General features: G+C 36.8%; 1 protein-coding gene across 2 annotated transcripts in view; it reads left to right on the forward strand.

Annotated features, from left to right (window-relative positions):
* LOC139150366 (estrogen receptor-like) overlaps window positions 1-11,147 on the forward strand; it is a 37,013-nt gene extending 25,866 nt beyond the window's left edge. For both annotated transcript variants that reach the window (XM_070722677.1, XM_070722678.1), the window contains 5 exons: window positions 3,452-3,568; window positions 4,171-4,431; window positions 4,906-5,047; window positions 7,649-7,779; window positions 9,045-11,147. In XM_070722677.1, coding sequence (XP_070578778.1) covers window positions 3,452-3,568; window positions 4,171-4,431; window positions 4,906-5,047; window positions 7,649-7,779; window positions 9,045-9,361 — 968 coding nt within the window. In that variant the 3' untranslated portion in view covers window positions 9,362-11,147. The remainder of the gene's footprint in view (window positions 1-3,451; window positions 3,569-4,170; window positions 4,432-4,905; window positions 5,048-7,648; window positions 7,780-9,044) is intronic.
* Window positions 11,148-15,060: the final 3,913 nt, after the last annotated feature.

Raw genomic sequence — 15,060 nt, forward strand, 5'->3', positions numbered from 1 at the left:
CAAAAGTTAAGGATCTCAAAAAAGATGAAATAGGTTTTGTAAGTAGTAGGCTTTTTCTAACAGAAGAGTTACAGATGGTGATATATGCTGGAATTACATATGTGGAAAACTGATTCTTCTAAATCATTTATTTGATCCACAGTTTGCCAAGTCTTTATTTTCCATGGAATTTTAAAATCTACTGAAACGAATTTCTGTCTCGTTGATCCCTTTCAACACCATAGTTTAATCCAAAACCAATGATACATGTGAACCTGTTTACAGTGAATGTGTGGGGGGTGGGGGGATGGACAGATTAATATGTTCAAAAGTGTGCCACTGTAATTGAGTTTGTTGAAAATACGTTAAGATTTTAATGTACTAAATTTAAGTGGCCCATATGAGTTTGCTCTTTGCTGTCATATTCATACATAGACAAAAATCTTTTATGTGATAAGTATTGTACCAAACTCAATTTATCTTCATTGTATAACTTTCAAAGAGGCTTGTTCCTCATTCACAATCTGCATCCACCAATAACAGTCATACACTGCCACATCAAACAGAGAAAAAGATCCATTGAAATATATCAGACTTTATTCTTCAGAGAATTGTGCTAAGAAGTAATCAGCCAATATTGCCAGTTCCATTGTTGTATCAGCATGAAGCTACATCATACACTAAGATGTATAACGGATGCTTTTGTACATGAATGATAGAGGTTTTTCGTCATATCTCATTTGTCAAGAATCAAAACACCACCTTAGAAGCTCCAATTCACGGTATTGTGATGAAATATTTCATAGTTTTCTACATTAAATTGATAATTTAATATTTGATAACAAGAAGTGACATAATTTCTTTCGTCAAGCGCTCATGATGTGTCGGTGTGAAGATGCTTGAATCACTTTAATCTCAAAATGCTTTTAAAGATGAAATCATCGTCATTTCTCGAATTGAACAGACATTTTTAAAGTCATCATCGTGCTGTTTTTTTTGGTTTTTTTGAGATCTTTAAAACATTATCAATCCTGATGATTTGGCTTGGTTTTCACACCACTGACAGTTTCAGTTTTTGACAAGAAGAGAGAGTTGCATGGGTGGAGATGAAAATGTCTCAATGTGAAATTGTGAAACTGTTATTGCTGAATGTCAGACAGCTTTTGTTGGTTGCTATCATGATCCATGTCTGACTGCTCTCATTGGTTGCTATCATGATCCGTGCAATAGTGAGGCTGTACTTTTACCTCCAGGCAGATAATGTTCATCAATATTTGCTCTGGTTTAGTAACCAAAGATGACAAGGTCGAAACTAAGCCGAACAACCATACTATTGGCAGATGCTAAATTGGGCACTGTCTCCATTCATGATCAAAACTATGGGTGTCCAACTTGTTGGTGTAATTCTCCTTTGTAGGTTCTCAGATAGCCTCTGATCATATGTCAGTTTAACAGCCTATTGTACAATTTTGCTGGTGTTTGTTTCATTACAATGACAGGGTACATGTTGCAGTTTGATCATACTGCCCTCAAATGTAATTCTATGGTGACTGTACCCCCAATAGTTTTACCGTGAGACAATATGTTTATAGTGGTTCTTTGAGAGGTATGAGTAGGAGGTGTTACATCCAACACATTGAAAAAACTTGTTTCCAGAACAATTTAAATATGTTCAGGTAGATTTTAGAGTAACTGTGCATGGAGGCAAGATAAAAAGACTTTTGGATACTTTGATTAACATACACATGTATAGTACACAAGTGCTTACTAATCATCTATTGTGGACATTTTAATAATAGCAAGATAACTTGCATGCACTAATCCTTAAAAAATCTATCCAAAGTACCCTGGTAAACTGATTTTTTAGTCAAATGATTTTTACAAATTCAATACACCCCCCTAAAAAAATCATAATTAAGAAAAATGAGAGTTTCTAAAGTTACTACTTATCAGATTTAAGCATGTCAATTAAGTCGCAGACTAGAAAATGCAAGGAAGAGATGTGATATGAATAGCGTCTGCTCTGAAGCTAATTCACATATTACCATGAGAATTTGTAACGTCACAGTTTCGGATGAACTCATATTTGAAACCTAATCTTGTCTGCTGTGTGGTTTCAACCATTGTTCCCATGTCTTTCTGTGTGCGTGACTGTCCTCACATGAGGTGATTGGGTGGGGCTGCGCTGTGCTTCATGTACTGCTGAGGTGATAATTCCATCATAGTAAACAATGCACTCCCAGACACCACAGGACACCAGTTGTCTCTATGTGTAAATTATCCAGTGTCATGGCAACAGTGACATCACAGGCTAGGTTTTATGCCGTATTACCGGAATATGTATGAATTTAAACCAATCAGTCTGTCTAATAATCACACTTTTTCATTAGAAATCTGATTTCAATGGACAGATTGTAAAGATGTTGTTCTTTCATGTCTTGAACCCTCAATAGACCATAAATATTTGTAACAGTTTGTACCACCACAGATAAAGGATTGTGTGAAAGATAGGCTGTTTGCTAGATGTGGTTTTGTATTCCACCAAGTACAGGTTTTCAATTATTCAATGAAACACAACAAGAACTTCTTTATTTTTGACTTCAGGGTTGTTGCAATAAGCACTGTGACTTTTCAGTTGTAGAAAACGAGAACTCAGTAAATCTTGAAATATGAGAGTGGTGATTGCCAACACAGATATTTGGACAATGCCCGACTTCTTGCATTTATACATTTGACATATCACTGACCTAGCTACAATGTATGTGTGATCAAATAAAAAAATGAATTTTTTGAAACTGACAGTAGCAGAAGATCATTAAAACAGTGTTTCAATGTTAGTCTCTGTTTAAAAAAAAAGAAATCCTACAGACACAATTTTTATCTGAAGATACCATTTGATATGTGTCATAGTGGTGTAACTTTGATCACATTTACATTTTTCATCTTATTGATCACTCCCTTGGACTTCTTCATAATGGCATTATGTTTGCATGATCTAATTTTGAAGCAGAGTTTGTTTCAAATAGCATCGGAAGTAGAGTGGTAGAATTCCTTTCATTATGAATGTATGTGGGTTATTGGTTTAATGTCAGTCAACCTACATTCGCATGTGATGATCACTTGCCGGAGAGTGTTCAAAATAGACATGCAGATTGTGTTACAGTGAAACCTTTGAAACGGTGACCTCATACAGTGTGTGGGTCAGCAGTCTGTGACCTTTAAGGGCATGCCTGATGCTATGGTAACCAGTTTTGTGTGAATTTCTGCAGAGTTCTATGTACTCTGTTTCAATCTAGGATGTTTATGGCAGTGGCAGGATTTTCAAATAGGGCTGACTTTGTTTCATCAATGATTGTTATTACAATTTGCAATGTCTCTATCTTGTGTTGCACTCAGAAACTGGCATTTTTTTCAGTGCTTGGTTAGCTTGTGCTGGTAGTAGCTATATCTGGTCTTCTATCTCAATTCACAGGGTCTGCAGAGTACGTTTGTCCAGCTACCAATGAATGTACCATAGACAAGCACAGAAGGAAAAGCTGCCAAGCGTGTCGTCTCAGAAAATGTTACACTGTGGGAATGATGCGTGGTGGTAAGTATACGATGGCGTCTCATTGGCTGACAGGGCCATCATGCAAGGTTACATCTATCATGATCTGCTTTGTGGGGGATGTAAGTTATCATCTTAGGCAAGTCAAGATGCATGTAGCCACGTACTAGTAACGGCATACTAGTATCAACACGTATTTCATTCAATGTCTCAGGTGGAAGATGGACGTTTATCAAGGAATGTGTCAAACTTTCTTCATTTTGAGAGGCTCTGGATTTGCAAAGGCCTGATAGCGTTTTAAAAAGTCTGTAGATGTCCAGGTTATAAGGCTATCATTTGTGTAATTTTAGTAACTTTATGTTATCAGCAATAAACAAAAAAAAAATGAAACAACCAGATAGTAGTAGTTTATTACCTTGTGCAGCTTTAACCTTCAACTTACTTTGAACTCTCACCTTTGGCTTACTTTGAACTCTCACATTTGACTCTCTTTGAATTCTTCATCTGTTCAAGAAATACCCATATTAGTGTGAATTCACAAAAGACAATCTGGTCCAGAACCATAAGGCTTACATGTTTGATTGACTTGCTTTCCACGTGTTTGACACATGGTCCTGCTGTTGTATTCCCCTCCACAATACCAGGTGTCAGAAAAGATAGAAAGCCAGGAGGTAGGAGCAAATACAAGAGACCTGCAGAAGATGGAGCTTCAGGTGAAAATGGATGTCCCAGCAAACGAGTGCCTACCAATCCTATACTGATTGCACTGGTAGGTGCCGAGGGTGACCCGCTGTTCACTGAAGAAAACATCAATCAAAATGAACAGAACTACCTCATGAAGACTCTCATAAACTTAGCTGATAGACAACTTTTACACGTGATAAACTGGGCCAAGCAAATACCAGGTCAGTATAGAAATTAACAATGTCTTGTCACATAGCTGAATTGTACATGGCACATTGTGAGTGTTTTTGAGCATGGAGGGTTTTGGAAAATTTGACAATGTGTAATTTGTTCTCGTGATGTAGTTTAATTTAAACACCATCTCTGCCTTGGTACATAGAGTATAATATGTAGCAGGCTTGACCTTAGAGTGAACACAGCATAGCTTATTGACTGGCATTGTGCTGGCAGACAATAAGACAAGAGGTAAGATGATACACTCACTTTGTGGACACTTTAATAACCAAGTAATCTTGGCCATGATCAACTCTGCTAGCGCACCTTTTCAAACTTGTAGATGTACACTCTTATCATCAGCCACTGTTGCTGTACTCGCCAATATTTCATCCAATAGCATCTTGGTATATTTTTCAAAGTTCTTCTCTGCATCAATCAGAACTGCTAACAATATGTCTTTGTGTGTTATCTCTGTGTAGGCTACACGGCACTTGAGTTGGACGATCAAGTAAGGCTACTTGAAAACAGCTGGCTAGAGATCCTTCTGATCAGTCTATGTTACAAGTCCATGCAGTACAAAGGAGAAAAACTCTATTTTGCTCCAGGCTTAATTGTAGACAAGTAAGTTTTACTTAGTTTGTACAATTTGCCCTGCACCAAAATTGTCAAGAAAGACAGCAGCGTAATAATTGAAGAGGCGGGAAAGGGACATATTTCTAGATATGCTACACTGTTTGTTCAATGTGTTTATCCGTTGAATTCAAAATTTTCAAGCCTATGTCTTCCATTTGATTTGAAATCACTTGAATCAATTTACTTTCTGTTTAGTCTGATCAGGAATATTTCTTTTGATTTAAAGCCTGGCTTGAAATGGACCAGGATCAGGATTAGTGCCAAGTTTGGGTGGGCGTTTTGGGGCATGGCTCTGCATAATGAGTCTGTTGGTAACAGTTGCGATCGTTCACATTATCTGCGGATCTGTTTCCTCTCAAATCACGCTCAGGCTTGGACTAATATAGATGCGTACAGCCTTCGTTTCCCAATTCGTTTCAGTTATGCCTTAGCAATACTTGAAAAAAAGAAAGAAAGAAAAACTATCAACTTCATCAAACAGGAGTTTGCTTTATCGAATTTACTGAAGTTTTGAAGCCATGTCAACATTCATTATGCGAATGATTCAGCTACTGACCGCCATGTACATACGGAATATTGGCGCCATACATAGTGGAAGTAATTATCAAAAAAGTAATAAACTTATAGAAAAATTATAAATAACCCAAAATTGGCAATTTTGTATGGTGAATTACTGATGAAAGTTGACTAAACTGTATTCATCTGAACATTGAAGGAGGAACACGTCAGGAAAATGGTAGGAAATAGGTAAACGGCGACGTCATGACCGATCGCTATTAAAATCAGAAAATAAAGGAAGTTCACAACATCACGTAAGGGTCGAGACTTCCTTGAATCTCGTGTATCATGGTATCTGTCATAGCAATCGCGGTCGGCTGTTTGGTTGTTTGGCGGGTGACATCCCGGGGTGACATCAACATCTCATCACAAGTTGTATTTATTAGTCCCCACGGACACCGTCCGGGGGGACTTATAGGTTTGGTCATGTCCGTGCGTGTGTGCGTGCGTGCGTGCGTGCGTGCGTGCGTCCGTCCGTCCGTTCACGCAGATATCTCAGAGATGCCTGGAGCAATTTCATTCAAACTTGGTACAAGGATTACTTCATATGTCATACAGATGCACGTCAATTTGTTTTTTGATACGATCCAATATGGCTGCCAGGCGGCCATTTTATTATGATTTTTTCATGTACAGAGCCATAACTCAGACATGTTTCAACTGATTTTATTCAAAGCTGGTACAAGGACATTGACCAATGTCATAGATATGCACATGAATTTGTTTTGTGATACGATCCAATATGGGCGCCAGGCGGCCATTTTGTTACGATTTTTTCATGTACAGAGCCATAATTCAGGCATATCTCAACTGATTTTATTCAAACTTTGTACAAGGACATTGACCTATGTCATACATATTCACGTCGATTTATTTTGTGATACGATTCAATATGGCCGCCAGGCGGCCATTTTATTACGATTTTTTCATGTACAGAGCCATTACTCAGGCATGTTTCAACTGATTTTATTCAAAGTTGGTACAAGGACATTGACCAATGTCATAGATATGCACGTCAATTTTTCATGTGATACGATCCAATATGGCTGCCGTGCGGCCATTTTGTTACGATTTTTTCATGTACAGAGCCATAATTCAGGCATATCTCAACTGATTTTATTCAAACTTTGTACAAGGACATTGACCTCTGTCATACATATGCACATCAATTTGCTTTGTGATACGATCCAATATGGCCGACATGTGGCCATTTTATTACGATTTTTCCATGTCCTGAACTACAACTCAGACATGTATCAAGCGAATTTATTCAAAAGTATTTTTATCACAGACCTAAAGAAGAGGACTCTATCCTCTCTGAGGACATGTAATCAAAGTACCCATTAACAAGTGGGGACTGTGTCATCAACGATGACTTGTTTTCAGAAGAATCGGTATGTCAAAACCTTACCAGCCCTCTGAACACGTCATGTCATTTCCACGTGTAAAAATGGTTCACTTTCGTGATGTCATTGCACCATAAACGCTAGCAAAAGAGTTGATGACAATTTACACAAAGTTTTCATCCTTTGCCCGCTGATATAACTCTAAGCGTACATTTGGTTTGTTTACATCGCAATTGTTCTCTTATACACGGCAAATGTTTGACCAGTTTACACCTCTGTGCATCACCGAATGATTAACAATTGTTTGAATCATGGAACGACTGTCTCCTGGGGGCCATTCTCTTTGTTCAGAAAGCGATTTTCCCCTAATCGTCGTAATTTTAAAAACTTTGTGAAACTTTGCAGATACCTGTGTGGCCTAGGTGTTTATGAAACAGTCTATGTTCATGGTATGCCAATACTCTTTGTTTGAGAATCATTTAGGCTAATTTTCACGGAGCGGTCCACCTAGCTGTTGCCAGTTGTCAGTCAAGCCCCATTATGAATTTTCAATGAGTTAGGGGCCTTTTATACCCTGCACACCGGTTTAAGTCACCCAGTGTCTGTGGTGATTTAGAGTTTCCAGACCCTGTGGTACCATACATAATTTTGTAACGTATTCAAATAATTTTTTGATGTATTACAGAGAAGATTTTGTAAAGTCTGGCTTTGCAGACCTTTGCCAGCACATTGGAGCTATCTCAAGTAAGTGTGCAGCTTTCAACATAAGCAAAGAAGAGTTTGTTTGTCTGAAGGCCCTGGTACTCGTCAATTCAGGTATGTGAGACTTGACAGTTCAGAGTAGAAAATACTGCCAATTGAATATCCTCAGGTCTATAGAATTCCTGTGATTTTGCTATCCAGTCAGGTGGGATCACATCAAGCCTGTCTTTTATACACAAATACAAATACCAGAATTTCTGTGACCCATCCAATATTTGTCCACACAGTGATATTCCAAAACTGTTTAATTCATCTTTTTATCCAGCTGGTAATGTTCTGTTTTGACAATATCTTTAAGAAAACAACTCAGAATTTCATTTTCTTAACAGTTATAGTGCGTGGAGAATTCAGTTTAAAATGTATAAACCAATCCTGGGATATAACTACACTATTATTGAGCTTGAATGGTCTCCCTTTTACTTTAATCTGTATACAGTCAAACCTGTCTTAATGGTCACTCTCACAGAGGTAGTTAGCTACAGAGCAGCCACCTCTCAGATGTGATCAGTGTCCATCTGAGAATGCTCTAACTCTGTGGCATTGTCTGTCTTTAGTGGTTAACATTTCAAACTGAATCACAAAAAAAATTTACACAGATAATTTTACTTTGACGGTTTTTATGTCTTTGCATAAGTAGAGCTGATAAGTAGTGTTTAAGAAAGAAATAAAATTTTTAACAAAATTACATGTTGTAGATATGCCATAGATAGATGGATAGATAGCTAGCTAGATATAGAGACAGACAGATATTTCTCAAAAGAGAATTACCAACTACACAGTAGTTGCATTTTCTTGGTCCCATTAGTTACCACTGTACAGTTTTTCACTGTACATCTAAGACTTCTGTCAGTATTGAACTGTTTTCATGGGCCATCCAGACTCTGCATATTCAGGCTATGACTTAAAACAAATATAGAAATCTGCTATAATAAACCTCTTAGCAGATAAAGCATTTTAAGAGATACTTGCAATTTACATAAACATTCTTTATTGCAGTAGATCACATAAAAATAGACACATTACAAACATACATTGGATTGTTCAGAACTTGGGTATTTTTAATAGGTACTGCTCTAGAGTTTTATTAGTGTTTAATATATATTTATGACAGAGTTACGATTGTTTTCCTGGATGTTCAGGGGAACCAGATTTTCTCATTGCAACAGGTCACCACGTAGTTTTACTGTTCATATGGAACGTTTAATATCATCTCTCTCTCTCTCTCTCTCTCTCTCTCTCTCTCTCTCTCTCTCTCTCTCTCTCTCTCTCTCTCTCTCTCTCTCCCCCCCCCCCCCCCACACACACACACACACCCGTAGCCATGGACTTGCAAAGCCAAGATAGATTACATAAATTACAAGATGATCTGACAGACGCACTGAGTGAAGCAGTGGAACTAACCAACCCGACTGAAATGAGACGACTACCAAAGCTGCTGATGTTGCTTTCACACCTACGTCACCTGAGTTGTAAAGGCATTACACAGCTCTTTGAGGCCAGAAACTCTGGAAATGTACCCTTGTACGACTTGCTGTTAGAGATGCTGGACGCTAACACCATCGTCAGAAGACAACAGAGGCAGGCGCAAGAATGGCAACAAGAAATAAAGAGAGAAAACGACAGCTCAACTCAGTAGTGATATAAAAAATGTCTTACTAAAAGTAAAAAGGCCAGAATTATAATGTTTTTCTGTTCTTGAATAGTGTTTGTGTATGTTATATGTCAAGCCTGCTTATATATGTCTGTATGTTTCAAAAACGTACGGTTAAAGTTTATCTCTTTTTCAGCTTCTTCTAAAGGAAGCAACATATGTGAACTTAGAAAAATGTTCACTTTTTTGTTTCATGCTAAAAGTTGTCTTTACATAGGTATTCCAAATAATGTATATGTGAAAAAAGCAAAGTTTGTGATATTTCATGCATTGAAAGAGGGTAATATATATCTATTTTCATGTTAGAAACATACGACCCGATGGAGTTAAACATTTGTACAACTGCTTTTCTTAGCTATTTAATCATTGGTGCATTTCTAAAATTAGAAAAAAAATGCTGTGTACTTACATATGCGCGTAAAAGTCATGAGAAACATTTATGTATTGAAATAAAAATTTGATAAAAAAATGAGAAAACATTGATATTTTGGCAAGCAATTTTGCCATGAGCACACTGTATGTCTTTTTCTCAACAGTCAGTATGGTGTCAGTTGTGGATTTCCTTGTAAGATTTCATCACAAGTTGGCCAAGAGGGTTTAGATTTGGTTTTCAAATCTTCTCTCACTGCTTCTGTATGTCTACTGCGTCATGTTTAAGAGAGTTTGACACAAAATAATCATCATATATGCAATGTGAGACCATGCCAATGTACATTTCAAAAGGCAAATGTAGAGTATATGCACATCTTTCACTTTGTAGGTCTTCTAACAATTACACCTGATGAGGGGCAGGCAGGGTGGGAAGGATTGATTGACCTGAAATAGATTTTGCCAGAATTTTCTGATTTGAATCACCCTGGTAATTTGTTCCAAATATGCCAGTACATTTCCAGATGTTAGTGCTCTTATCCCAATATTGCTGGATCAGTTTTCACTTCCAGAATCAAAGTGTAGAATAAGGAGTGCCAGTGATAAAAAACTGTACTTCGACAGAAATACATGTATATTTGTAACCCCTGTCTACCTGTAAGCAAATGCAAGCATTCCTGAACACTTTGTGCATGCGTAGTCAATGGTCAGCATGAATTTTTGGTAAGAAGAGTTTTACTTTTAATTTTTACAGAATGTCTAAAAAGTTTACCATAGTTCCAAAAACTGTAGTTCTTTACATGTGTGTTCTCTCTCAGTGCGTTGTGATGTAAGTCCAAAGTGACTTTCAAATTAATTTTGATTTTTCTAAACTAATGAGCCATACTCAGCATGCTAGTTGGCAGTGCTGAATGGATGACATATCAAATCTAATCAAATCAAATTTGTGTTATTTATTTTGAGCAGCAAGTTTACTGAGCATTGGGCTTGAATGAAATTCAGCCAGACTGCTCTGAACTGTCAGCCCTTGGGAGAGAAATAGAGTGTGAAAATTTGCCTTTAATGTGGACACAAACAGGTAAATCCATTTTAAATGTGATAGACAGCGCTACAAAGTTTGCTTTGGATTGTCTATACTCCCCCTCTCCCCAAAAGTAACAACATAAGCAGTATTATAATGTTAGTCTGCATTTAATGCAGACTGCAAAATGCAATTTAATGGATATATATGTTTGAGTTAACATTCTTACAAACTTGGTTCACTTATTCTAAGCTGCCATATCAGAGCCCTTAAGCGTTCAACTCAAAATATTCCAGTGAAAGAAATGCATATTGCTGCCTTGAACAATTATTTTCAAGTGATCTTGAAATAAATCCGTCTACTATATGATTGTAAATTGTATACACTAGGTTCTTGTGTTTGAATTCAAAATCATTTGACATTTTTGTGTAATTTTGAAAGTCGTTGCTAAAAATATTTTGCTAAACAAAAGAACTAAAGTTCAAAAGTACAAAAGTTTATGGTTACCTGTTCTTTTAATATGTGTTTCATTGCTTTCTAACCATGATTTGACAAGTACTTGCACAACTTTGACTTCAGCATACAAATTTAACCATCTGTTAGCATTCTGTTCCAATTCATAAATGCTTGAAACACAGCAAGCGATTTCTAATTTTGGCTTCACTGTATGACATCTGTAAACATATCAATTTTTTGGTAAAGATTTTAAGAAGATGCATGTCATAGGTCATAGATTTGTTAGTGTCAAATCTTATGATTTTACGCAAATTGCAAAACTTGCAGCCTTCATCAAGTCATTAATCATGATGTTGTTCTATTTCACAGTTCTATTTTAACTTCTTTGAGACCTTTCACCAGTATGGACAGTACAAACAGTACTGTAGAGTAGGTCACTCCAGGGTGATCAGATTGTGGTCATGTTAAGGCAGTAACTGATTACATTACAAAGAAATATCAAAAACATTTACACCTGCAGCCTAGGTAATGTACTTTCAAGGAAGAATGCCATGTTTTATCTCTGACCATCTACACCCTCCTTGTTGAAAAAAAAATATGGCCTCGAATTCCCCGATAAATGCATATGACAGCTTTCTTGTCAACACACAGTCATCATAGTTCACATAAAATACCAAAATTTCTACGTAGAGATATCAAAACTTCAAGGAGGTGGTCAGGTGGTCAAACAGAAGTCAAGGCTCTCCTGTGCAAATGTGATAAAGTAAACACTGGTGTTATTTTTTTTTGTGACAGAATGTGAACATTTAGGTCAGTAATCTATTCATTGCATGTGTGCTCTCTGTTTGCACACACACACACACACAAATTTCAACATGACTGAACGCAAGTGCTTGTGTGCTTTCTGCAAAACTAAATACAGTAAGATTTAGAATTGCTTCAAATGAAACTGCTTAGCAAATTTTCATTTCTTGCCTGGCAATAATACATATACTAAAGAAACAGAAAAAAATAGTTTTCAATGATGTCAGCATGACATTTGATGTCAATAAAAGCTCCAGTATATGCAGATTGTAAGATTTTTATCCACATATCACGTTTGATTCTCTAGGCCACACCAAAAGTGGACTTTATTTGATGAATGTTTTAATGTTATATCTCCAGCAGACCATAAAAAGTGGTAAGAATATTCATATTCCATGGCTAGTTTTTAATGCAGTATATAATCACTGTGATACAGTATTGTTTTGAGTGAATGGTTTGGACTTCAAGGACAAACACTCAGATTTGTTGATTTGTTTTTGGAATTCTGCAAATATATCCGGTCGTCCTGAAATCATCAAGTGTTTGGCAACAGTCTGCACAATAGCAATATATCATTCTATTTTGTTTCCAACTGCTTGACTTTAGACAAGAAAGACGATATGTATTTAATACATGTATTGTCACACTTATTCAGAGTGCAGGAATACCCAAATTTAATAATTCATTCAGTGTAGCATATTGCTGTCTATCGATTAAATTAAAGTTGTTAGCATGGTCCCAAGTCATAAAAGTAGCAGTTTCCCTCATGTGTGTTCCAGTGATTTTAGTTTTTTTGTTTTTCAATCCAAAATAAGTTAGGGAGCTTAAAAAAGGCAGCCATTCTCAATTTTTGTATTTAGAATTGAAAGTAGGTCAACCAAAGAAAGATATCTTGATTTTACTTGAATGTATACATGGCAAAGCTGAAGTATTGTAGGTCCCATCTTTCCTATTTTTGTAATTCGCTTCCTTAGGGTGCCTTTCATAGTAAAAAAAGAGGAACAGCCCCCTAGGGTAATGTTGAATTGTAACATACCCCCTAGGGTGACATGGAATTATAATGTTGGTCAGCATGAACCCTATGATCTTTAATCCAAGTCATGTACGTAAATACTCAAGCAGACAATTTGCATGGTATCTTGATTTGAAACCACTGTAAGCCGTTTCATTTGTATCTGTGAATTAGCATGATCAGTTAATATGCAGCTAGTCATATCTCTCTTTCCGGTTGGATCTTGCGCTATAAATTTCAGAACTTGGCTTCTTAAACCTTGGTAGTACATGTGTTTTCAAATGATGCTGATTACGCACACACTATTTCTGTCTTTTCATCTCACATTTTTGCAGCAGTCTTCAAGACATCCGAGTTCTGTAGTTTGTAAAACACATTTTCTTTTGTCCCAACATATTATACTGTTTTGACATGTAGCATCAACGCTTCAGAATCGATCACTAATGAAAATCATGTAGAGCTAGAATGTGAAAATGGTGTTTGTGGTTTGCTGGCAAACTTACAAATTGTATTATTCCCGGAAATGAACTGAAACTATTTGATGAAACTTGATCACAAAGGTGTTTAAAAATAGTCTGTGCATCGATCCATACAATTTTGATCATAATGCATTCGCTGAAGTGTTTTTCCCAGCCTGCTAACTCAATGACAACTTCAAAGATTGCAACTTTCGTATTCTTTTTACTATTGTAGCAATTTTCACAAAACCCTAGAAGTATATAGTTTTTATGTGACCTGTCTCCAAACACTCTCAGTACTGTTGTGGGCTTCAAAATTTATTCCGCTGAAAATATGCAGAAGGAAATCATGAAGATGTCATTGGAAAGTGTAGTGTCCGTATGTCTTTGCAGTAGAAGGGTACATGATCTGATTCTGTGACAAAATCTAGTCCTTGTTATTCAGTTAGCAGAATGGGTAAGACTTATTCAAATAGAGTTGGTCATTGACATGACCTTTGCATGAACCCTACTTGATCATGCGTATTGATGTCTTTGTGTGGTTTTTATAGTATTCGAAAATTAATATCTTTCCTGGAAGACAATGCCAATTGTGGACTTACAATTTATGTTATGGTGAAACACCATTTAGGATTCAGTAACTACAGTCGGCCACTACAGAATGTTCAATCAAACTAGTAGGTTTGTACCTGACAAAGATACTGCAATGTAAGGTCATAGGGGTCATGGAAATTGCCAGTGGGATGGGACCATGTATGTTGATAGCAATGGACATTTATTTTCAAGTGGTTCATTTGGACGTTCAAAAAAGGGTACAAATGCAGGCATTAGAGGCATACATAGATTTTACTTTACAGTCATCAATAAACAATTGTTTTAGGTGAACCATGGATGTAAAAAAATAGATTTTTTACATCCATGGGTGAACCAAATAAATCATGCCACAGAGGAAAGACTCATGGATATTCAACATTATCAGAAGCTTAGTAATGAGATAAAGCACGGTCCCTCCACAAAATTTGTGGAGGGACCGTGGATAAAGTGAGAGAGGCCTTGCCTGTTTTTATAGAAATTGACATGTATACATTGTCTTGGTGATGTATTGACTCAACAAAGCATTGCTTGTGGGATTATTACAAATGCATTGATGAGACAATGAACCTATTGTCATGCACAATTTGTTAACAATGCTTTGATTGGTCAATTAGGTCAGTTAGGAGGTCATAACCTTTTTAATCATGGCCCCTTACAATCAATCCAATCAATTTGTGCAGTTGTTCCACTCCATGAATATTGTGAAGTAGCTGTGTCAGACAGACAGTTTATCAAAGAGGATATTTTTGCTGCCAATCATAGAGAAAAACCTTTTCTTTACCACTTTAATCCATGTAGCAGCTGCCGTACCTCTGATATTTACGCAGAGGTTCATGTCGATGCTCCTAGGCCCTGTACTGGTCATACCATGAGGTGGCTGTGCTATATTGAAGCTTATTCTTCAAGACTTTGATCGACAGGTTCTGAGATCTGAATAAATGTTACAAGAACTTTGAAGAATTTGTGGTTT

The sequence above is a fragment of the Ptychodera flava genome, chromosome 14, assembly GCF_041260155.1.
Source record: "Ptychodera flava strain L36383 chromosome 14, AS_Pfla_20210202, whole genome shotgun sequence".
NCBI classification, from domain to species: domain Eukaryota; kingdom Metazoa; phylum Hemichordata; class Enteropneusta; family Ptychoderidae; genus Ptychodera; species Ptychodera flava.